We start from the raw sequence: 27,219 nt of genomic DNA, 5'->3' as shown, positions 1-27,219 counted from the left end.
TTTGTTTTTGCTATTTTAGGCTTGATTTATCCATTGTTAGGTCTAGGTGCATTATTTTTCAGTTCGGTTCGGTTTTTTATAAAAAAGCATAACCAAACCGAAATATTAAAAAAAAAAAAAAAACCGGTCAAACCGACCGCGTTTTGGTTTGGTTGATTTCTAGAACAAAAACCGGTCAAACCTGGTTTTACTCTGTTTTGTTTCGTTTGCTCGTTTTGTTAGGGTTGGGTTTGGTCGGTTTTCTTTCTTTTTTTTCCCCGGTTGGCTCGTATTTTTTGTTTGGTTTCCGGTTCATTTTTTTTAATTTCGGTTTTAAATAAACACCGAAGCCGAACCGAACTGAACTGATGCGTTTTTTCAAATTTTAATCGATTAACTTGGTTTTTTTTTTTTCACGGTTTATTTTTTCAATTATTTTTTTTCTGGTTGTCTTGATTATTTTTTAAATTTTTTTTTTTTTTTTCACCCATTACTCTAGGTTAGAGTGGATGGTTACGAGTCACGTATGGCCTGTTATTGCATCTATATAAGAGCAATTATTACGCATACAAAACAAACACTAGATTTAGAAATCTTTTCAAATAACACAAGTGTTACAACTCTCATATGTTTCTTTTTCTAACTCTCTTCACCTCCACTCACTTTATACATTCAAAATACATGCTGTATTTATAAGTGGAATGAGAAACTACATTCCCCCATTTGTCTAACTTTTTAGTTTTTTTTCCTAGCATTCAACTACCCATCACTAAATATTCTAGCTAATAACATTATTGTAATGGCGGTTTTTTTCATGACAATGAAAAAATCATGCTACTAGTCAAGTTTACTGATCAACAGCAATTAAACGTAGTGTTTCAAATAATCATGTAATTAGAGATAAGTTAGGGGTGCAGCTATAAAATGAAATTAAAATTGGCTAACAATGACAAAAAATTATTCTAAGCAGGGTTGAAGTTCATTTGTTTTCTACCTTGGTAGGCTAAAAAAATAAATATTTATTGACGGTGCGTGGCTGGAATATTTTTTCCTTTGCGGTCGAGGCCCGCTAGTCCCTTTTCTCTTCATTGGAGAGAAGGCACTTCCATTTATGCACAATAAAACAGTGATATTTTAAGATTTAATGGTTTTAAAAACATGATATTTTTTCTTCCACATAAGCACTTAATTATAACATAATTATTATGGCATGAAAACAGGAAAATTCTAAAAACCTTTTTTTTCAGAATACCAAAAGACAAAGTTCGTATGAAAAACAATTAACCCAAAGCGTCAAGTCTTTGCCTCAAAACCCTAACCTCTTAAAAAAATATATTCTAGCAATTAAAATCAATCTGAAAATCTTGAAGCAAAGTTATTTTTCTAAGAATTGCCTTCAACTTTCCAGAAATTAATGCCAATTTTCTACAGTTACTTAATCGGTCCCAAGGATGCTATTCATCTCAATCAATTGCGTATATTAACTCATCATCATTTACATCTACAAGGCCAAATAATTATATATATAGGAAAAGAGATTGTGAATAATAGTAGAAGAAGAAGAGAGAATCATTTCGGTTTCCCTTAAAGAGCGAAAATGGATGATTAATTAAAGGTGATGTTCTTCCCCAATTGATTAGTCTACGAATTTGAGAATTGGGATTTTACGTGCGGATTCTGCACCTTCTTTATATGCCAAATTCTTTACTTTAATGACAACATAGTGCAGTATTGGCTGATCATTAAATATTAGTCTGCTGATCTTTTTGTTGCACCAGGCCAGTTCTAGCCAGGGTTGATAAATCTTGAGCGGAGGAACATCCTATATTCTGATTACCAAGCCCATACAAAGTTGGCTCTCCGAGCATGTGTGAGCCATCGTCATCCCATCCAATAGTTTTGCTTGGTGACATACGAGACACGGTCACTTACATTATTTTCCAGGTTAGAATATTACCCTTTTTAAATTATACCTATAATTATTATACTAGAAGAGTACATTAAAGACACAGGTCTAAAGACAATGACCCCTCTCTCTTTAAATACTATATATTATATATATATATGCTCCCCTCCTCCTTTTTTTTAATATAATTTATCATGGTCATGCCTTGCAAGTTGGCCATGACTATTGAAGAAACCACTGAGAGCATGCGCCTTTAGAAGCCAAATATAAACATGAAAGGACAAAGCAACAAGCCAAAACCAGATTCCCAACAGTTCAAGAGGAGGAGGTGGGAAGAAATTACATAAAAACAAGAAAGTAAAGTTTCAAGATGAGACCACATTCCAAGATTTAACACGGTCTCCTGCATAAAATCTCAAGCGCTGAGTGGCCCAACGCGCTTGAACATGTGAATGTGAAAAAGGGTTGGGCCGGCGTAACATGTGTGCTCTGCAACAAGTTTACCCATTCAAAATGAATTCCATCTTTCCAGAATGATAAAAAATTAAGTAATAAAGCTAATAATTGATTTTCATTTATTATTATTATTAATTATATGTGGATCATGTCTGGGCCAGCTTATACATACCCCGACTAATCTTATGAGCCCTAAAATTAATAATTATATAAGTCTCTAGTGACCATGAAGTTTGTGAAACTTAAATTGATAATTTATAAAAAAATAAATTTAGAATTTGACCAATTAAATTATATTATTAAAATTATAATTAGTATATTTTTTGACTAGTCATTTGATTGCTTGGATACTATTGTTAATGTCTAAATATTTTTTAATCCAGAGAATATGCGCTCATGCTCCCGTGCAAGTGTATATACATGAGGATATGTTCTTGCGTGCGCGTGTATATGTATATATATATAAAGGATATGAATATTAAGAAAACGTTAAAAATATATAAATCAATATAATGGTTTGATTTATTATTGGATTCAAAGTACAATCATAATTCAAGGCCTCACAATCTTCTTACCTGTTTTTTTTTTTTTTTTATCTAGTGAAAATCATATAGCAAGAAAAGTATCTAGCCAAAAGATTAAATATTTCATAAGACAAAAGACCATGATGCAACCTCGGCAAGTTCCAAGTTCAAGTTCTCATTTTTAAGAATAACTGGCACATAAACTAATACACGAGTCGCATGTAAAACTATGAAAAAACAAAAAGTATCTATAACATGGACAACAAATAAGAAAGTATTTGAGGGTGTGATAATAATTATTTTTAAAAATATATTTTTTTAAAAAATATATTAAAATAATATTTTTTTGAAAAAAATTAATATTAACAATATTAAAAAAATTAATTTAAAATAAAAAACTGAAGGTTCGTGAAAGTGCCAAAGGCACATACACAAAAACAAAGTGTAATTATTAATACAGAGCCCAGCATTAAGTCGCTTGTGGTCCATCCAAAACAAAGAGACATGACGACCCGACTTAGGATACCCCACAATTCCCGCGTAAAATAAAGTTCCCTACAAGAAGGTGATTTTCACTATAGAAGATGGCAATAATACACTAAAAAAGGATTATTTATATATAATAATAATCCATCAAAAGAAAAAGTTTGTTGTCTGCAAAGAAGCACAAACTTCACCCGTGACGGGAGGCTTTTGCATCCTTTTGAAATAGGACCCGTTTCTCAAAAATGGAGGCCAGATAGCTATTAAGACTTCTATATTCCAAAAAAAAAATAAAAAAATTGTTAGAATTATTTAGAGAAGCATGTAATTGGAGTCTGGAGAGATGGTGATTTATAACAAATTTTAACTTATTATTTTTTAGGGGTAATAAAGTTTTTTTATATATTTTGTTTTTTTTTCTCAAAATAAATCCAGAAAATAACGGATTTAGAATCATCGTATTGCATTGAATTCTTTGCTTTGATTCTTATCTAATCTTTTTAACTTCAAAAATGAAGAATGGTTAGGGCTGGAGGAACAAAGGTAAATGAATACAAGTTAGAAGATTCTCAGAATTGCCATTTTTATACATGAACTAACAAAACCTCTAATCTGATATAGCACCTACATATATTATGGATCATTAAACAAAACATTTCTTTTATGGAAATTGAAAAAAGTTGAAGAAACAGGGTGGCATCCATCTTCTATCTCACTGCCGCAAACCCTTTCTCCTTCCTCGCATGGTTCTTCAACTCACCTGCACACATTCACATGCTTAAACCCTCTTATTATCATGAAAAACCTACACGTCTTTTTCCCTTCAAAAAATATAACAGATTAACACAACGTTGTGCGTTCTTTTAAGAAAAAATCTTGGATTTCTCTGTGAAAGGTAACAGAGCACGCAAACAAAACAAGGAAAAAAACAAAACACAGTGCTGCGTGAGCAGTTTCTAGGTCTGAGGCACCAGCCGATGAATGTCACTGGAAGAAACGGACATGGCATGCAGGCATTAAAACCCAAGGCAGTTTCGTTTACTAAACTCACAACAGAGAAACTGCTGGCTACTTAATTAGCCATTTCATAAGTTACAAACCATGCACCCGCCATGAAACAGGAGAAGGGGAATCAAGGCTGGCTATTCACTAGTTAATACATACCAAGAACAATTAGATTATATATATTCTGGATGAAATCAATTAATCAATAAGGATCAACACATGATGGGGAAGAAATAAAAAGAAAATAAAGATTAAAGAAATGTGATATACCTTGAGGCTTGCAATTTGGTGGATCTTCAAAGAGTGATAAAGAAAGTTGCTTATGAGCAACCCCAATGTCAAACAAAATAAGTCCTGATTCTGGATCATCAACTATGATATCTTTAACTGGTAGCCAAAGAAAGAGTTCTTCTTGAGACAAACCGACAACCCCTGAGAGACTACGATAAGTGAGATTAGCCCTCACCACGCTTTCAAAGAAGACCCTATTCTCATACTTGGTCAAGCATGGACCATCGAGGAACACCTCTAAGTAGCCATCTTCAGACAGGGTGTAGGACTTGACTTCTTTAGGGAGGAGGCCAGCTGGTAACCCCTTTGAGATAAGAAGGTCATGGATTGAAGAGGAGGAAGAGAGCCGTGGAGAGAAAAGGACGAGCAAGCTTAGTGTGCAGAAAAAGACTATTCTGGTCCTGGTGTTAAAGATGGCCATGGATGTTTGTCTAGAGAGTAAAGAGCAGAGAGAGAGAGAGAGAGAGAGAGAGAGGGTTTAAGGGGTGGTTTTTGGGCTGGAAAGTAGAAGAACTGTTTTAAAAAAGGGAGGGTTAGAGAGGCGGAGTTACTGAATTGGCCATGGTTGTTGGTGGCTGGGACCAAAATGCGTTTGATTAGGAGCTTTTAAATGTTTTGTAATTTATCAAGTAATGAGCCTTAATTATAGATGTTGTTGGGTCTGTTGCTGATAGTTTATGGAAGTGTCATTTGATGCCTTGCTTGATGTTTTCATTGGATTGTCTTGTAAGGACCGAGACCTCCTTAAGTAATGCACCTAAGAATATCTTCCATAATTGTGAGAGCAACGTCTTGTTCATAAGTATAGGTGTAAATTACATTATTAATCAATTTAAAATCAATTTTTATTTTAATTAACATGAGTACGGGTCAGTTTGCACATACTTTGATTAATTTTATAGATCCTAAAATTAATAACTATATAAACTTTTAATAATTTTAAAATTTATAAGACTCGAATAGATGGCTTCTAAAAAATAAAATTAAAATCAATTCAACATCAATTTTTTTTTCAAACAAGATATATAAATATGTATGTATGTATGTATCCTCTTAACTTCAAAAATGCATCTATTTTTCCTTTTAATAAATTTTCTCTTATCCCCAACACTAAATTGGGCTTAATTTTGGATGGACAATTTCTTAAAATAAAAGATGTTATTTCCTATAAAAAAGAGTAAAAATATGACCAAATACAGATGAAAAAACTTAATTGGGAATTCATGAAACTTGAAGAGATAAGATTGATATAAATATTTATTTGGGTTTAAATTGAGGCTACTTGTACAATTAAATGATATTCTTAAAGTCCTCGGGAGAAAGAAAAAAATAAGTGAAATGTTGAAATCTACCCTTATTTTCTTCCATCACGCAAGGGAAGGAAAAATCACGATAGGTACTTAGTATTAGAACCAAAGTTTTCACACGTACTCTCAAGTTTCGTGTCTTCTAATACTCTACATTAAACTTGCAAGCATAAGCATGAAAGTCTTCTTGTACCATGAAACCATGCTCAACAAGTCGTAAAGAAATAAGAAAAATGAACTCTAGTGGATCCCATATGAGGATTCTATCTATATATTAATAGCTCGATTTATTTTTCCTTTTCTTTTTTTCTTTTTTACGCATGGTGTCCTGGATTTATGTGATGTTGTGTGTAGTAGTAGGATTCCACAATATTGTTGACTTTTTTTTTTTTTTTAATTTGGAACCAATATACTAAACAAATATTGGTTCATGAGGCAATTAATTTTTCAAAATAAGCTTCAATGGCCTTGGAGAATGATCATAAAATCTATGGCCTAATAATAGCACCGTAAAATGTGTATATTGGTCCAAGTATAATTGATAAAATCTAATTACAAATCCCATGCATGCCTCATAATCTTGGTGGTTGGTACTCTAATTATTTGATTCAAAAGTTGCTTGTCAAAGAATTAAAAGTACTGCAATGATGAAAATGTCTCTAGCTAATTCCCCCCATGGCAAGCAAACTTTCAATAATTTATCCAAGAAAAAATCTTGGATTATGCAGTGTTTATAGCTGTAGCTATAGTTATTTTTAAAATATTTTTTATTTTAAAATATATCAAAATGTATATATGATTTTATTTTTTCCATTTAAATATTAAAACAATCTAGTAAAGGCCACTTTAGTCAATTACCACAGATCATGGAGTCCAAGGAGGAGGTAAAGGGAGCAGATGCAGTCAAAAAGGCACTCCTTTGAAGGTCACCTTCAGGCCAGTTCTGCAGCTAAATGAAGGGTAAAAAAAGGTTAAATTTATCAACTTCTGTCATCAGTTATGATTCTATCCACTTTCTTTCTATATTTATTTACTAGCCTTACTGCCTTTTAGATCTGGCTGACCACTAAATGAACAAACAAGGGTATCATGTGTCAGTGACCGACAGTGTTCTTCACATGGAGAAATTAATCCGAGTTTTTTAAACTTATTAGAATGCATCATGGATTTTATTAATATTGCTTTTTTTTAAAAATTAATTTTTTAGTTTTAAATTAATTTTTTAATATATTTTTGAACCATTTTAATGCACTAATGTTACAAATAAATTTTGAAAAAAATAATATTATTTAAATATTTTTCTTAATAAAAAGCACTTTGAAAAACAATTTTTATTATATTCTTGACACAATACAGACTCTAAAACTTATTGGGATCGTTTGAAATTGTATTTCAAATGATATTTCTAAAAAAATTGAAATTTTTTTATTTAAAATTACTTTTTATGTTTTATTTATTATTTTGATGTGATAATGTCAAAAATAATTTTTTAAAAATAAAAAATAATATTATTTTGATATATTTCCAAGCAAAATAATATTTTAAAAAATAATTGTTACCAATTCCTCGTTATTAACAATGTTAGTTTTCCTAGTTTTTAAACCATGAGGTAGCTCTTAAGTAGTTTTAAGTTTTAACTGTTAACTTATTATTAATATATTATATCAGTTTATATATAATTGAGATTAAATCTTTTTCCCAATAATTTTAAAATTATGTACCTTCACTTCCGTCTAATACATATTCATCTAATGACTAATCTCAAAATTCAAATTACATGGATAGTTTAATACGATTAACAAGAAATCAATAAAAGAACTAAAGACATTAAAAACACAAGAATTCATTCAACACCAGATAACTTAATATTGTTTAAATAGAAGAAAGAGTAAGTTAAAATTTACATTATTTTTGTTAGAAGATATATAAGAGTTGTTTTTTTTTTTTTTACACCAGGAAGCATAATTATCTTTCGATAAATATAGACCAAATTCCTCATTTTAAAAAATTATAAATTATAAATTAATAAAATGAATCGAGTCTTTTATCTTGAAAAAGATTTTATTTATTTTTACGTTTTAAAAGTATTTTTGAAAAACTTTAAAATTTTTTTATAATTTTTTTGCTTGAAATTAATTTTTTTAGTATATTTAGATTATTTTAATATACTAATATTAAAAATAATTTTTAAAAATTAAAAAAATTATTATTTTAATATATTTTTAAAAATAACAATAAGTACATTTACACGATGATCCCAAGCGGGCTGATAAGCATGACAAGGAGTGAGGGCTGGAGGGGTGGAGTACAAGCAATGCTTTGCTGTCTCTGAAGAGTCTATTGCGACGCTGTTTTTACGACAAAAGTTTTCTAAAAATAATGATTATGTAACGCGTGGGTTATCTTACTAGGTGTCCCTAGCTATATGATTTGACACACGTGGACCAAAGACTTAACCTGTAACCTAGTGTATATGTGGTTTTATGTCGTCTTTCTTGTTGGATATCTAAGAGAACCAAACCTGCTGAAGGACGTAGCCTGTCAGAGGTGGCCCACATGTGGCTTGTGTAGGCCCCCCACTCGTGACTTATGCCTGACCTCTTCTATGATTTTATTTTTAATTATTGGACTGACATGCAAAGCTAAATGATACGGAGGGCTTTTTTTTTTTTTTTTTAGAAGGGCAACTTGCAAAAATATTGAATGGGATATTCTTTTTGCTACCTTTTGTAATTAAGAAAAATCAATGTAGAATTAGTATTATCTTAAAAAAAAAAAAAAATCTTGGTACACAAGTAAGTTGATTTGAATGCACTATAACCATAATAACCAAAATTAAAATCGGATAATATGTGATTAAACGTTTATGACAATTAACTCTAAGTTATTCACAAGAAAGGTGTAGGTAATATTGTCAAAATATGTTATATTATATTAGATATATAAGTAAGTATGTTTAATTTATCATAATAAGAATATATAAAATATAAAAAAAATTATTTAAGTCTAGAATACATATAATTTTAAATTTATAAATATGCAAAATAAAAATTTAAAACAAGCATGCTTTCAAGTTTTAACATAAATATAATAAAAAGAATATTACCATGCATACTTAGCATATATATTCAAACTTGTAATATGAATAATATCAAAATCTTAGCATACATACTAACAATAAAAATAACAATGCTTAAATTAAAATAAAAAGGATAATCATTTGTTGAGACAATTTAAATGAATGAATTTTTTTTTTGTTTTCAAGCCTGGATAATTTGTTCTTCTGACTTTATTACTCTTTATTTGTGTAACTAGAATATTTATAATATACCTCACAAGATTTCAATATCATCATCTTAATTTAAATACATATATTATTGAATCAAAATAGAAAAACTCAAATATCTCTCAACAAAGTATGGGTATAAACTCTAGATTTTGAAAAAAAAAAAAAAACCAACGCATAATTTTTTTTTTAAAAAGCTCAAAATAAGCTGAGAAAGCGTGAAAATGTTTTAAAAACTCAAGTTAGTTCACTTCTTTCTATATTGAATTTTGAAAGATAAAAAATTAAATAATAAATAAAAATTAGTTTTTATCATTATCAATATTTAATTAGTTATCATAAATCAAATATTAAATCTAGAAAAACTAAAACTTCTTTGAAGAAAAACCCTAAAGTTTTTTTAAGATTAATTTTTTATTCATTTATAATTTATTTAAATTATGTTAATTAAATAAATTTTTAATAATAACGTCCTCCATAATAATGATTTCAAGTTCTTCTAGTCTAGCCATGTTAGCTTGTGCTGCCTCCAACAGAATAGATGACTGAGGAAGAAGACGTTAATTTGTGAGCACTAAGCAGGACTCGTCTCTCATAATCTCGAATAACAAGACCTAAGCCACAACCTGTAGAGGAAAGCGTCGAATCTGTGTTAATTTTCACGGAGGATTCAGGTGGTGGTTGCCACATTCACGCCTCTTGGTGGCGAGGCTAGACAATTGATGGTTCAAGTATTGCTTCCTGATACCTGCTTAAGGTAGCGGATGCAATTTTCAAGATAGAATTTGCAGTTAACATTCGTTCCTGAAATAAAGAGATGGAGATTTCTGGCAATCTGGCTGCCCGTTCACATCTTCGTGTCCCTTCTGTTTTGTATGCAAGCGAACCAAACATCCTTGGATATAGGACAGCCTTGAATCAAAAACAGTATTGATTCCATATCAAAACTGTTAAATAATATATTTATTTTGTTTTATTTATTAAGGGTAGAATAATATTTTTAGCTTAACTATATATAAGTTTTTTTGTATTTAGATTAAATGATGTACTTTTTCACAAACAAACAAAATGAGAATTCTATCCTTCTTCTCTTTCGTGTTCATATTTTCTTTGTATTAATTGAATTATTTTAACATGGTATCAAAGTAGGTTTTATGAAACGATCTTAAACACAACTTTCATGGATCCGACTTTGGTATTTTGTCTTTCTTTCAGCTTCTGTAATTTGATATTTGCGTTCAGTTTCTATAATTATTTTGGTATTTCGTCTTCCCTTCAGTTTCTACAATCTGGTATTTGCATTTAGTTTCTGCAATTTTTTTTTTTGTGTGTTTTGGAGTAATTATATAACTTCAAAAAGATATTTGTTTAGTTTTTGCAATCTTTATTCAATTTCTACAATTTGATATTTTGTTTTCCAATGCTTTTGCATTCTGGTTCTCTATGAGTGTGAGGTTGGATGAGAAGAACTATTCGTATTGGAGCTATGTAATAAGAAAATTTCTTAAGGGTTAAAAGATGTGGTGATATGTTAGTGGAATCTATGTGGTACCTAAGAATACTAAAGAAGGGGATGCTGCTTCGATAAATGCATGGGAAGCAAATAATGTAAAAATTATTACTTAGATTAACAATTTCGTTGAGCATTTTATAGGTACGCAGTTGGCAAAGTATGAGATAACAAAGGAGGTTTGAGATCATTTGCAATGGTTATTCACGCAATTAAATTTTGCAAAGCAGTATCAATTAGAGAATAATATACGAGGTATTCATCAGAAAAATATGAGTGTTCAAGAGTTTTATTCTGCCATGACATATCTTTGGGATCAATTGGCTCTTACAGAATCAACAGAATTAAAGACATGTGATGCCTATATTGAGCGTAGAGAGCAACAATGATTGATACAGTTTTTAACATCACTTCATAATGATTTTGAAGGACTTAAATGTTCAATTCTACATCGTTCTCCACTGCCTTCTGTTGACTCTATTGTCAGTGAGTTACTGGTTGAAGAAATATGTCTTCAGTCTTATTTTGAAAAGGGAATTCTCTTTGCTTCAAATCTTTTTGTACTAGTAGTACTCTCTAAGCCATTCTTTAATCATCAGAATAAGCTTTACACAAGAGTTGGCTTCAATGAATGCAGTTTCTGTAAGCAGAAAGGTCATTGGAAGGCTTAGTATTCCAAGTTGAGACAACATAATTAAGCTTGAAAACATGATAGCAGTCACAATCTAATGCTCATAGACCACCTCAAGGTTATAAACCACCACACCACAATACTGCAGTAGTAACTTCATTAAGCTCTATCATCGATCCTAGTACTATGGCTGAGCAATTTTAAAAGTTTTTCTCCTTACAACCATAAGCAATGTTTGCTTCTTCTTTCATAGGCCAGTTTCCTTATAGCTCCTTAGGTATGTCACATTCTGAATGGATCTTGGATTCTGGTGCTTCCCATCACATGTCTCCAATTTCTTCATCTTTCACCTCTATGTCCTCTTCGTCCTTCATTCCTGTTATGACTGTTGAAGGCACTTTAATGCTCTTAGCAGGTGTTGATTCTATTGTCACACCCCATTTGTCTCTCTTTAATGTTTATCTTATTTCAAAACTCAAATTGAATCTTACTTTTATTAGTCAAATATGTGATTCTAGTAATTATTTAGTCATGTTTTCTGGTTCTATTTGTTGTGTACAGGATCTGCAGCCTTATAAGCTGATTGGGATAAGCCATAGGGAGAATGAACTATATATTTTGGATGAGTTAAAAGTGCTAGTTGACATCGTTGCTACTATTACTATTGTTGATTTACCTTCCTTTTGTTTGAGTCTTTCATCTTCTAATTTTTATTTATGGCATTCTCGTCTAGGTCATATTTCATCTTTTCATTTAAGATTTTTAGCATCCACAAGAGCTTTAGAAAATTTAAACATTTGTGATATTTCTGATTGTAGTGGATGTAAACTAACAAAATTTTCGCTTTATTTTTTAATCGAAGTATTTCTATTTCTTCTTCACCTTTTGATTAGATTCATTTTGATATATAGGGAACTTCTTCTATTGCTACAAAAGTAGGGGCTCGATATTATGTTTCATTCATAGATGATCATATTTGTTATTGTTGGGTTTATTTAATGAAACATCGTTCTGAATTCTATGAGATATATATAGCATTTCGAGCTCTTGTAAAAACTCAACATTCTACTGTAATCAAATGCTTTCGATATGATTTGGGTGGGGAATACACTTCTAATAAATTTTGTTAGTTGCTTGCCTTAGATGAAACCATTCACCAAACTTCATGTACAGATACTCCTGAGCAAAATAGTGTTGCTGAAAGAAAACACAGGCACATTGTTGAAATTGCTTGTTCTCTGCTTTTGTTCTTAGTGAGTTTTGGGGATAAGTTGTCCTTACTACTGTAAGCTTGATTAATACAATCCCATCTTCTTATAATTCAGGTTTTTCTTATTTTTGAAAAATTATATGGGTATGTTCCTGATTATTCCTACTTCAGAGTGTTTAGTTGTACTTGTTTTGTTCTTCGTTCCCATGTAAAATGCAGTAAGTTGTCCTCTTGATCTGCTGTTTGTGTATTTTTGGGTTATGATGAAGGTAAAAAGGGGTATCGTTGTTTTGATCTAAAAACTCAAAAACTTTATGTGTTATCATGTTATCTTTCTTGAGCATATACCTTTCTTTTCTGTTCTATCTACTACTCATGGCTTGATTAGACCTGATATTATTCGTATAGACCTATTTTCTGAGGATTCTGATAGTTCATCATCGCAGGTTCCTAGTATCTCAGATACCCTTTCTCATGTTCGACCAATTTGTATTCATCATTCTACAAGTACTAACACTTTACTCTCTGGCACACCTGAAGCTCCATTCTCATCTATAGCCCCTCAAGCTTCTTCTAAGATTATAGATCTACCTCTACGTCAATCCACACGCATTTGTAAGTCCACAAAACTACCAGATTTTGCTTATTCTTGTTATTCTTCATCTTTTACTTCCTTTTTAGCTTTTATTCATTGTCTCTCTAAGCCTTTTTTCCTATAAAGAGGCAATTTTTGATCCTATTTAGCAGCAAGCTATGGATAAGGAATTTTCTGCTTTGTGTGAGAAAGATACTTGGGATTTGGTTCTTCTACCTCCTGGTAAGAGTGTTGTTGGTTGTTGTTAGGTGTAAAAAATCAAGACTAATTCTGATGGGTCTATTAAGCGATGCAAAGCTAGGTTGGTTGAAAAATAAAACTCTCAATAGTATGGTATGGTATGGATTAAGAGGAGACATTTACCCTTGTTGCAAAAATGACTACTATTCATACTTTTATTGTTGTAGCTTTGGTTCGTTAATGATATATCTCACAACTTGATGTTAAAAATGCCTTTTTGAATGGAGATCTGCAAGAAGAAGTTTATATGGCTCCTTCTCCTAGTGTTTCACATGACTCTAGGTATATATATATATATATATATTATATATATATATATATATATATAAGCTCAAGAAAGCGTTATATGGTCTTAAACAGGCACCTCGTGCTTGGTTTGAGAAATGTTTTGTTGTGATTTCATCTCTTGGATTTGTTTCTAATAGTCATGACTCTGCTCTTTTTATTAAGTGCACTGATGTAGATTGTATCATTTTGTTCTTATATGTTGATGACATGATTATTACTGGTGATGACATTGATGGTATCTCAGTTTTGAAAATAGAGCTGGCTAGATAGTTTAAAATGAAGGATTTGAGTTCTCTTCGATATTTTCCGGGTATTGAGGTAGCTTACTCACCTAGAGGTTACCTTCTTTTTCAGTCAAAATATGTTGCAGATATTTTTGAACGAGCTAGACTTACTGATAACAAGATTGTAAACACTCCCATTAAAGTTAACACAATGTAGTTTTCTTCTGATGGTTTACCTTTGACAAATCCTACTTTATATCGTACTATTGTTGGAAGCTTGGTATACCTCACCATTACTCGTCTAGATATTGCATATGTTGTTAGTCAGTTTATTGCTTTTCTTACTACTATTCACTGAGTAATTGTTCTTCGTAATTTGTGATATCTTTGGGGTACAGTCTTTCAGAGTCCTTTACTTTCATACACTTCTTCCTTGGAGCTGTGTAAATACTCTGATGCTGATCATGGTAGTGATCCCACAGATCACTCCCACATATTGCAAATCGGTCTGTTTTTTATATCTTTTTAGGTGATTCTCTTATTTCTTGAAAGAGCAAGAAACAATTTATTGTTTCTCAACCCTCAACCAAAGCAGAATACCATGCTATGGCATCTACTACTAAAGAGATTATTTGGTTACGTTGGTTACTTGTGGATATGAGAGTTTCACTCTCTCATCCTACTTCTATGTATTGTGACAACGAGAGTTCTATTCAGATTGCTCATAACTTGTTTTTTCATGAACGAACTAAGCATATTGATATTGATTGTCATCTTACTCGTCATCATCTCAAACATGACACCATTACTTTGCCTTTTGTTTTTTATTCCTTGTATATTGCAGATTTCTTTACCAAGTCGCATTCCATTTCTCGTTTTCGTTTTCTGGTTGACAAACTCTCGATGCTTGTAGCTGCCATATCTTGAGTTTGAGGGGAGATGTTAAATAATACATTTATCTTGTTTTATTTATTAAAAGTAGAATAATATTTTTATCTTAACCTATATATATATATATATAGACACACACACCCTTTGTATTTAAGTTAAATGATGTACTTTTTCACAAATAAACAAAAGGAGAATTCTAGCCTCTTTCTCTTTCATGTTTGTATTTTCTTTTTGTTAATTGAATTGTTTTAACAAAAACCATATCTTTTCTTTTTGTTAATTGAATTGTTTTAACAAAAACCATATCTGGAACACCTTGGAGGCATTTCTCTTGAATGAATTATCAATAGAAGCAAGAGAGTTATGCAGGAATCTGAGACAGAAATGACGAACCTTTATATTGGAAAGTTGGAGCATTTGCATTTTTCTCTTTTAATTCCCCTGTCGACATTATAATTGTATTATAGTAATGGCAGTAAAGGATGCACCTCCCACACTAGTCCATGAAGAAAGACCTAAAAGCTTCTTCTTCCCGCTCTTTCTGCCAATAGGCTTGAAGTAAGTAAATAAAAGAGTTGAGTGGTAGCCCTATTGGAAGGAAGACAGAATCCATGAATAAGTGCATTCATCGGACAAAGGAGGAAGATCGAAGTGAAACCAATTCCCAGGTCGTGACGGGAGGTGTGTACAAGGTTCGGGTACATATTCACCGCGGCGTACTGATCCGCGATTACCAGTCCTAGGATAGGAATAGGAAAATGATAAACTAGTTCATATATAACCTATTTAAAGAGGGGCAACTATTCACTTCAACGTTTGGCAATAGATTTAATCTTCTCATATAAACTAAATGCTATAAGTTGGAATGGACTTCATTATATATTGCCTTAAATAACATTTCTTTATCAGCCATGGATAGCGTTCTCTCTTTTCATTCTTTTAATTTCTTCCATCTCATGATCCCCAATCAGTGAGTTTCTACTTGGATTGTCCAATGAACATAGGATCAAGAAGTCCCAAAAACTTTATCATGTCTCTCTATTGCTTTACTTGCATCTTCTCCTAAATAAAATAGTTCTTTTAAATGAAAATAAAATAAAACTCTATTATTTCATTTGTAACTTTTAGTTTTATTAATTTTTTTATTCATTGACTTCTCAAATATAAAATTTCTAGCTTTGTTATTGATGATTGGGGTTAAGTTTTTTTACCTTGCATGTCTTACTTTTGTATACAAAGTTCTCATGGTGTCTGAAATATACCAACAAACACATTTTTTCAGTATACCTGTATGTAATGAATACCGTGAAAAGTGCTAGGGTGAAAGAGCACATTTCTCATGGTCTCTAGAATATATTGACGGACATATTCCATTGGTATACTTGTATGTAATGAGAACTGTGAATAGTGCCAGAGTAAAAGGGAACAATTCTTATGGTCTCTGGAATTTACCAATAAACATATTATGTTAGTATACCCGTATATAATATACAATCTATCAATATTTTCATCGATGTAAAATAATGTATAATGATAAATTGTATCTGTATTCCATAACTATACATAATGCAAATACTTAAATTCATAGTTGCACACACAGCACAATAACACTAATTCACATCACAATAATAAAATAAATATTTCTTTGTCATTCAATAATAAGTTAACATCATTGTCATTATATTGAAGTGAATTTCATCCATAAATATTACATTATTGTTTATGGCATTACACATTCGTGTTGTGCAAATTAATCAGAATTGTTTTCTTCTTCGTCAATTGACTTGTCCTTATCTTCATTGGAGCTTAAAACATCATTCAACTTCTTTGCATCAACATCAATAAAAATATTCTTAGTGATGCGAAAATTTAAATTTTTTTCTAACTCATTAAATGAAGCAACTCGATATGGATCAATTAACTCACCTAGTTGAAAGATATCATCTCTTAGAATTAATTCATTGTTACCATCCTGAACAACCTCAAAACGACCCTTGGGTTTGGTTTTCACTACGGATAACCAATCAAATCTTTAATGATCGTTTTTAAAGGAAGGATTATATGTGTAAAAACTTATTGGCATTGCTTGAAAAAAGCAAAGCATTATCAACATTGTAGAGTTTAGCTTTTGGATTAATTTTGACCAAACCATGACGGAGATCTACCTTGATTCCTATGTCAGTAGTATCATACCAATAACATTTGAATAAAAATATTATATTATGCTTGCTATGATTCTGCAATTCAATGACCTCTTTCAACTTCCCATAGTAGTCAACTTCAAACTTATTGGCATTGCTTGAAAAAAACAAAGGCATCATCAACATTGTAGAGTTTAGCCTTTGGATTAATTTTGACCAAACCATGGCAGAGATCTACTTTGATTCCTATGTCAGTGGTGTCATATCAATAACATTTGAATAAAAATATTATATTATGCTTGCTATGATTTTGCAATTCAATGACCTCTTCCAACTTTCCATAGTAGTCAACTTCAAACTTATTAAAAGTCGATCCCTTAACATAAACCCTACTATTATATGTCTTTTTGCCCTGCATATATATTTTTAGTATGAAACACATCTCAATTAACAAAATACCCATTGTAACACTTCACTTTTCTTTTAAGACCTAGACATAGTGAAGAGAAAATAACACTAGCATTCCCTCCTAATTGATAAACCTGATACATGAAGTATAACTATGAACAATTAAAGAGAAGTGTGTAATGAAATTAAGTATCCTGAGATATAAGAATAATTAACAAGTGCTTACATGTGTTCTGAACCACGTGCAAATTACTCATCTTGTAATAGAAATATTTTGGATTCAGTCAGCTGTGAGTTTTGTGACAGTAAATATTGATGATGTTGCTTGAGAGGAATTCAACAATGTATCAATTTATGATATTATAAGAGATAAATTATTCAAAAATAATGAAATGTTACGCAGTATACTTATTGAATAAAAGGTTTCAGATCATTGTAATTAAATAACACATAATTATGTGCTTGTTTGAATTTTATTTATGACAACTATCTTCCCCTCACAATATTTTTTAGTATGGGTCGTCCAATATGAGAGAATATTGACAAGTTCTCAATGAAGGCACTCCCCCACCATCATAATGCTTTGGAACGCGGTTGATTCTTTTTCTCAATTGAGGCTCAAAATAGTATGAGGTAATTGTCGAGATCTCTTCAACAATATAGGCCTCGCATATCAAAGCCTCATCATGTGCCTTGTTTTTTTTTTTTTTTACTTTTCTCTTAAGGTTGAACAAGTATATACATAGAATTAAATGAATTTAATTTTTTTAAAAAAATTATGATGCATGAGTAAACCCTAACCTCTCAAATGAATACATCTATCTATATTGGATTAAGCCTCCAACTTTTACCTCAAATTGTAAATGTATGAGTAGATGCTTCATTGAGTTGAAAAATGATGGAGGGAATACCATTTCAAGTTTGCATACTGTCTAGATGATATTCATTTCAAGCCTCTTCTTGTGTTGTGTCTGCAACTTGTTGGAGCACATATTCTCCTTGGTAATAAATCCCAGTAAGCTAATGAAATCAGTGTTTGCATAAACATATAGTAGTCATGACTTTTCATTCCATATAATCTATAATCCTCTAAATTCACCAACCTTAATATGTTCGAGGCATGTCCATCAGGAAAACGCAGACTTTTAAGCCATTGGTAGACAAACAACTATGCATTCTTGTCTAAGGCAAAGCTGGCTTTGGATTTTATGACTCGTGACTTAAGATAAGGTAACTCTATATTTTTATGATGACAAAACAAAACTATATCCATTCTAGCCTTGATATTTTTCTGTCCTCCCCTTCACATCCATAACCATGTTGAAAATTACCTCAAACATGTTATTTTCTATGTGCATGACATCAAGATTATAGCGGAGAAGATTGGTTTTTCAATAAAGAAACTCTTAGGAAATACTTCGTTTTACACTATTATGGGTCAAACCAAAATTAGAAAACTTCTACTTACTGAATTGAAAACCAAATACAATATCACTGTACTCCGACATCACATTATACAATTCTTCACTTAAAAGAAACAACAGTGCAACATCCCTTTCAACTCTTTCAACAAAAAAGTCATTTTTGTTCTTTCTAAACTTGCGATTCGTTGGCAAGAACCGCCAGTAACAGTAAAAAAAAGACGTTTCACCATCATTTGTTGGCATAAATGTCTTATTATTTTCCATACAATATAAACGTACTAGTTTTCCATGTGTTCTTCAACCATAAACTATCACATAAGCTGGAAAATCATTGATAGTTCATATCAAAGCTGCCTTCATCAAAATTTTTTTTATCCTCGATACATCATAAGTCAAAACTACGGATGATCACAACTAGTTTAACTAATTAATCAATGGTAGAAAAAAAATATCTATATTCCAACCTAGACTATTAGAACCGAGTATAATCATAGATAAAAACATGAACTTCGACTTCATACACATCCCTAATGGCAAACTGTAAACTATGAGTATCATCGGCAAACAAGAATAAGAAGCAGCAAAAGACTCGAATGGATTGAATCCATCTATACATAACCCAAGATGGATGTTTTTTGTCTCCATTAAAAACTAAGAATGCACACTGTTAAATTATTTATAGGTTTCACCATCAGAAGAGTACGCCATCACTCCATACACTGTATCATGTAATTGATGCCATGTAATGTGCTTAGTAGTCTTTGATAACATGAATAACCTCTACAATCTAGGTGTCATTTGAAAGTATTTAAGTATTTTATATGCATCAAGAAATCTTCCCCTACCAATTATAGGTTTATAACTAGAATGCTCACATGTTCTGTACTCGGTCAACCTTTTATTTTAAAGGTAGTACAATATACAGAAGTTTGGACACATGTCAATTTGCTGGTATCTTAGATTGAGAGGTTTCATCATAGACTTAGCAGCATAGAAGTTCTTTTTCAGCCTGTTCCTTTAATGCTGAACACTTGTGCAACAACCATAGTTTATTGTGATTTGTACAACCATCCTATAATTAAGTTTTTCATCTACGATTGGATATTGACCAATATGATCTTGATTCATTCTCATCGCATCCATAACCATATTCATATATGAATTACTATTGTCATCTACCATGGTATCGTGAGGAACATATGGGTTTTCGTGTTCATACCGACACATGTATTTTTCCATAAACCCTTTTTATAGATGATGCATCGTTACAACATATGAATTAAAAAAACATTTTATTTTTATACCTTTTGAATGTACATCTAATACCCCCCCTCCAATAATATTTGTTGGATTAGATAACAAATAATTAATAAAACCTTGAACTCCATTATAATAATTTATCCTCTACAACCTTTGGGGTGAATCTCTATACACCCATGAACAATCATCCATTACTTATATCAAACCTATATAAAATAATGATGACCTCATGTATTAATTAACCACGTTAACTAAATAGTTTGCAAAAATATTAATTTAGCTCAAACTTATTTAATCTATTTTAATAGTACTCGTAATTAATTATCAATTATATATATAGATTCAAATTTTTACGCATGTAACTAAAATTTCAACTCGGCTATAAAATTGAAAAAAATATAAAATGAACCCATTAAATAAGGCATTATTTATTTAATCACAAAACACTTAAGTCATAAATTCAACATAAGTTTTATCAATTTACAAACAAATATAATTTTTACAACATCCGAAACAAACTCTAATATCTATAATTCATAAATCCATATAACAAATTTGTATGAGAAAAAAATATAAAATAAGTAAACTTCCAAACAAAATACATATACTGTAAAAAATATACAAAAAAATCAACATTTTAAAATTGAGTTCAAATAAAAAATGATAGATTTGCTTACTTAAAGTAGAGAATCCTCAACAAAATTTGAATCAAAACATGAATGCTAACAAATTGAGTGTTATAGTGGCCAAATTTGTGATGGGAGGTTGAATTGTGTTAAGATTGGGAAGAAGGAGTTGTTGTTTATTATAGTAAAAAATGTATAAGAAATAAGAGAAATGAGGGAGGGGGAGAGGAGGGTCGATTGTCATGTTATAAATTAAATATCACCAACAATATTACTAACATAGTTATTCCATCAGTAACTATGTCAATCATTTTATCGGTAAAAATACCACATAACTGTATGATTTACCTTTTTGAATCTCACTATAATACCCTTCGTCATTCTTTTGGCATATACATAGAAATTTTTTTTATTGGTGTTTACCAATGGATACAGGGATGAAAAATCTTGTTGATAAAGATCATCACAATATACCGATGAAATTTTTTCGTTGTTGTTTCCATTTGTATTTGCTAATTTTATGGTAGTGGTATATGTATAATACATATTAATAATTGTAATTTAGACTTAAATTTTATTTCTCTTTCTTTTCTTAGAAAGATCACTAGAAATTCCAAGAAGTATATGTTAATTAACCAATGAGGGATATATATATAAATATACATGCCTCACATTTGTCTAACTAGAGGTAAGTTTTTTTTTTATATATACATATGTATGTGTTTGTGTAGCATTTAAATAGAATCAATTCATTTAGTTCGGGTTTCATTACACCTAATAAACTATTATATTTGAATAACTAAAACAAAGCTGCATATTGTTTGAATAAAGTTCTACCTTTCATGTCATGTATATTGGAACAAACTTTTGACAATTATCTTTTGTTAGCATTAGATGTGATCATTTTAGGTTCGGTTCGGTTTTTACCTAAAAAAACAAACCAAAATAAAACAAATAAAAAAACATGAAACCAAACCAAAACCAATTCCAATGAGTTGTTAAAGATATATAGTTTATAATTTGGATTGATGTCTATGTATATGTTGTTAAGCACAATCGTTAACCCTTAAGAGCTATCATTAATCTTTCATTCTCTTCAATATAAAGTTTCAAACAATATCTCATAACAATAAAATGAGAAAGAGTATCAAATCTAGGTTGCATTAGCCAAGAAAATAATTTAAATCCAGATCCTCCACAAAATTAAAAGGCTATTGACACGATCAAAAGATTGATATCTTATCCTAAATGCTGGAGTGTCGAAGTAATAAAGAACCCGGTAAGACTGGGGTCGAACCATAGGTAGGTGAACTATATAAAATTATAAACAACAAATGAAAACGAAATGAAGAGAACTTTTGAGATGTGATATTGATACGAGTATTAATCAAAGATTAAAGCAATTGTCAAGGTTAGAGGATCCACTAATAGTATTAGAAATAAGTATAGTATAACTCTTTTTATTGATCAACTAGAAACCACACACAAAGAAAGTTCTAATCTGATGATTTATTCTTAATAGTTCATTATAAATTTTCAACATGATTATATTAATTATCTTATTTTAGTAAAACCATACTTTTAAATATTGTTAGGAATTCATGATGTTAACTTATGTTAACAACAAATTATGTTCCTTTCATAGCATAGGTGTAGATTATACGATACGGTTGGCTATGAAAGTGCCAAGAATTTGTTGTTCCAAGTGTTATACAACACAAATCTAGATTAACCATTTAACAAGTAAGATATTAAGAATTAGTAAGATAAAAAGATAAGACATGTTAATAACAAACTTTCTTGGATATAAACATTAAAATCCATGTTGAGTTTATATTATACCTATTCTAACACCATTAGTGAAACCTTTTCACCTTGACACAATAAACTTAACTAAACATAATGAAGAAGAGAAACATAAATAGACAACATAAGTATAGTAAAGGAAATGAAAAGTATAAATAATTGATTAAGGAAAATATAACATGAAATAAAACTTAAACATTACAAAAATATAAAGAAAGAAATAAAGAGCATGATCATGATCTGAAAATCAAGATGCCTAAATGCATGGCAAATGTCTTCTTTTATAGGCTAAAATTCAGAACTATTGATTTGATGATTAATTGTTGAGTGGGTGGCCACATCTTGATTTGGTGACAATCCTTATCTTCTTATATAACTCAAGATCGGTGCATTTGGACTTATAGAACTCAAGATATAGGCTGAACACTGAACATTGTATGGACTGCATGACAGTTCCGACTTCTCCGTTGTTGCTACAATTTGAACTTGAAAATGACCTTTTTGAATCTTGGAATCTTCATAAAAGTTTAAGGCCTATGTCTTAACTTTTCATCCATATAAACCAGACCTAAATCCAAGTTCTATAGCTCTATTGATGATCTAATAACCGAAAAGTGTTCCAGTTTGGACTAAACCAACATCTCTTTTCTAAACTTAGCCCTCTCTTTGTCTTCTCAATTTTAGTAGTTAAACTCATTAATCAATCCTTTGATTTATGTGATAAGCCTAAATTTAAGATGAACATTTGCCATAAATTAAAAGTATCTTATATTATTAGACATGTTATTATTAAACATGCTATGGTTAAGGAGTTATAGATACTTCAACTGCAACATGATGATATAAAACTTTGATAAAAATACACTTCTAAGTACTAATCAACAACTCATTAATTATAACCATTTTTGCTTGTGCTTGTCTATATTCATCATAATCATAACCTACTGTTGTAAGAGTTCCCACATTTCGATTTACCAATTCACCATCTTCTTTCTTAGGTTCTAATATCAAAACATTTTGTTTCCTATCAACCATAAAAAGAAACTTCTTGCATAATTAATTTTAAATGACTCCACATATTACTTGTGCCATTAAGAATAATATGACATGTATAATCTTTTCCATAATAATTACATTAAGCTCTAGAGGCCTTAGGATAACCATCAAGTTTTGTAAAGTGATCCCAAATTTATGATTTTTTTCTATCATCAATATTTTTTTCCTTAATGTAAGGACTTGAGGTTGCTTACCTTTATTAGTTATGGCAGATTCTGCAGTAGTTGATGCTTTGTCGTGTTTAAAGTGGGGGCATTGGTTGATGTTGAGGTAGTGCCAGTTGATGAAACATTTTGTTTTTGAAGGTTTTCCATCTACAATTAGCAAATGAAAACATGTTAACAACATTTGCTTGCTAACATAATATATAGTTAATAGAGTCAATAACTTGATTTTATTTTATAATCCAATCAACCATTCACAATTCTCATGATAATTTCTCATCTAAAAAAACAATTTGGTAACACAGGTAGAACAATAAGTATAAATTGATAAGACATCCTAGTTACGTCATGAATTACAAACTAAAAGAAGGAAGCCAACACAATATCAAATTGATTACTAGGCATATAGGACAATCGACCATACAAACCCACCTATAATTCAATTCAACATTGAAATACCCATCATATTACATGATTGGCAAGATTAAAATTTCTAGAATTTTCTGATTAAAACATTTTTTAAAAACAATAAACAGGCTTTTTTTCCTTCTAAAAATTCAATATAAAGGAAAAAACCTCTTTTATTTGTATTTAAAATCTTTTGTTCTTTTTAATTCCAATTTCTCAATCTAAGCTAAACTAGCATAGTTCATTCTTCAACAAGTATACATCACAAGGGAAGGAAATAAAGAGAGACAACATATTGACATTTCATGCATTCAAAATAAATTAATAAATCTCAAACTTGTAATGTAACTTAATCATTAATCTCACTGGTAAATGAAATTATTTGTTATTAGCATATGATTTTATGAAGCATTATCACTTTAGAAACAATAACAACAGTAACAATGGTAGAGAAAGACCCAAATTTCTATTCTCACAAACTTCCCTCTGCTTCTCAAGTAACCTCGGAAAATATTGGTTACTATATCCTTATGAGTTAGGCTCAATTAAAAATGCCATCAATATCCAAAACTAGTTTCAAGGTAACATTGAACTTCAAAATCAATAAATTGGGTTCTAAACCTAATAATATAAAGTTTAATTCCTTAGTAAATGAACCACTTAAATTGAAGACAACAATGGTTTCAAAGAAAAAAAAAATATTGTTTTTTTCCATCCATCTAGAAATCATAAATGTATGTTAAAGAAATAAATAATAGCGAGAGAAATCTTACTATAAAAAAAGGTGATTAGACTATTGTTGAGGCCTGAGGGTGCTGCACAATCTACCTAAACAACAAACAACAAGAAGTTAAGAATGATGGCAGACACATAAACGATAGGAAAAAATATAAAGAATGAAAACATGAATCAAAAGCATAGACTGAATGCACACATTATGTTTAGTTTTTAGTTTAATAAGCTCTATGGTGTGACAAGATTAAAGGTTGGGTGAGAGAGGGAGGCGACTGGTTTGCTAGATGTGAAGATGCAGATTGAAGTGTCATAACCCAATTTTGGGTTATTCTTCAAAATTTATTTTTTAAAAAATAAAAATAAAATAATAAAATAAAGATTAGTAATGTGGAGAAAAACAGATCAAGGAGGACTACAAAAATATAAAAAAATCAAGCTGTAATTTTTGAAGAAAATTAAAGACCTAATTGCACCTCATTATGCCCCAAAATAGAGAGAAAAAGCAAATTCAAGGTCAAATTAAATGATTATTGGATAATTTGCATAACAATTAAGTTCAAGGATATAATTAAATTTTTAATATGACAATTTGATTTAATCATGGGCCAAATTGAATTTTAATTATGTTTAAGAATTAATTTAGGTCCAATTGAAGGATATAATTAAGTGTAAGGACTTAATTATACTTTAAATGGGTCAAATTAATTTATTTTGGGCTTAATTGGTGAAAAATTAAGTTTGGAAGCTTGATTTGGGCTTAATTGAGAAGATTGGAATTTTAAGAGATCAAATTGAATTTTTACCAAGTTAATTGATTGAATCAAGGGCAAAATTGCAAGAAAATTAAATTTTTTGGGTCAATTAGGGGTTAAATTGATAAAATCCGCAGCTAATGACCAATCTGCAAAATGCGCCAAACTATAGGGGCTTAATTGACAAAACCAGGGGTTAAATTGAATAAATCCGAACAAGGACCATATTAAAAAGGAAGCGTAAATCCGGGGCTCAAACAATAATTCATCAGGTAAAATCCCTAATTCAAGCCAAAGTGGTGTTGTTGTTTTGAATTTAGTCCTTCAGCTTTCAATTGCTTTCAATAGAACTCCTATTTATCCTTAAACTTTTTATTTAATGCAATTAAACCCCTGTTGAATTATTGTTTGAGCCCCGAATTTACACTTTCAATAGAACAATATATATATAAAGGACTAGATGATGCGTTGTATGATCATTGTTTATTGTCTTTCCAGATTTTGCCTGAAAATGCTACCCAGGTAACTACTTTTCAGGTGCATTTAATGCTTCATTTCTCCATCAAATCTAACAAATCTTGCACGTAAATGATCATCTGCAATTTATCTATAGCCCCATATAGCCCGTTCAGGCTGAATGACAATCCATCAACGTCGACCTAAAAAGGCCAACTCAGTCAGCATTTTCCTGTAGATTTGACAACTCAGGATGCCCACTTTGAACCAACGGTTAGAATCCTTTTGAACTGAATCAAGGGCTGAAATTTTTTTCTAGTGTAGACAATATTGCCCTCTTCCATCGCCTATAAATAGAGATGGATTTCATGGCTTGAGGGAGGGGAAAATCGGGTACAAAATCGGCCAAAAACCAATCTCTCCAACCCTAATTTCTACAATTTCTTCTCTCCCTTTCTCTCTCTCCACCGTTCCAACTATCAAACAAGGCCGCCGCCAATCTTTCAGCCATCAGCTACACCACATGAAGCCAACAAAACCACCAATCGGCCACCAAGGCTCTCTCTCTTCTCACTTCGGCCTTTCTCTATCTTCTGCAAACCTTTTTCTTCTTCCTCCATTAGTTGAATCCGACCACCATTCCCTCAGCTGACGCCGCTTAAGCCACTGACCGAACCACCTTATCACGCCCAAGACCCCCATGCAAGGCAACTTTCTCCTCCTTGCTTCACCTTTTTCTTCCTTGTTATGGCTACTGCATGCAAAATTTATTTTTGCATGCAATGACTAATTGATTAGCATATGGTTTGGGCCGGACTAGTCATGGCCCAACTCAAAAAGAAGAAGAAGATTAAATTAGGTTGAGATCGGGCCTACCATTTGGGGCCGAAATTGGCCTAACTTTGTTTTGGGCTGAGTTTGACCCAGCTATCTGGGCTGGCCCAACCCACATATTTAGTAATATATTATTATTATTATTATTTAAAAACAAAAAAAATAAATCCAAAAATTTTCAAGGAGCATTTTAAAAATATTTGTGATTTTATCAAATGTTTTTCTACCAATCTTGCTTAATATTGGGATGTATATTTACACTGTAAGATACAAATCTGATATTAAACAATCTGGTTTTTTTCTGAAATATTTTAAATTTTTTT

General features: G+C 30.9%; 1 protein-coding gene across 1 annotated transcript; it reads right to left on the bottom strand.

Annotated features, from left to right (window-relative positions):
* Positions 1–3,896: 3,896 nt before the first annotated feature.
* Positions 3,897–5,378, bottom strand: LOC118045254 (uncharacterized). Its single transcript, XM_035053836.2, has 2 exons — positions 4,624–5,378; positions 3,897–4,108 (listed from the first exon to the last, which is right to left on the bottom strand). Exons 1-2 carry the CDS (start codon positions 5,063–5,065, stop codon positions 4,056–4,058), a joined length of 495 nt encoding a protein of 164 aa, XP_034909727.1. The 5' UTR covers positions 5,066–5,378; the 3' UTR covers positions 3,897–4,055.
* Positions 5,379–27,219: the final 21,841 nt, after the last annotated feature.

This window comes from Populus alba, chromosome 1, assembly GCF_005239225.2.
Source record: "Populus alba chromosome 1, ASM523922v2, whole genome shotgun sequence".
In the NCBI taxonomy this organism is placed as follows: domain Eukaryota; kingdom Viridiplantae; phylum Streptophyta; class Magnoliopsida; order Malpighiales; family Salicaceae; genus Populus; species Populus alba.
The sequence above is the reverse complement of the archived record's forward strand: the minus strand, read 5'-3'. Positions and strand labels throughout refer to the sequence as shown.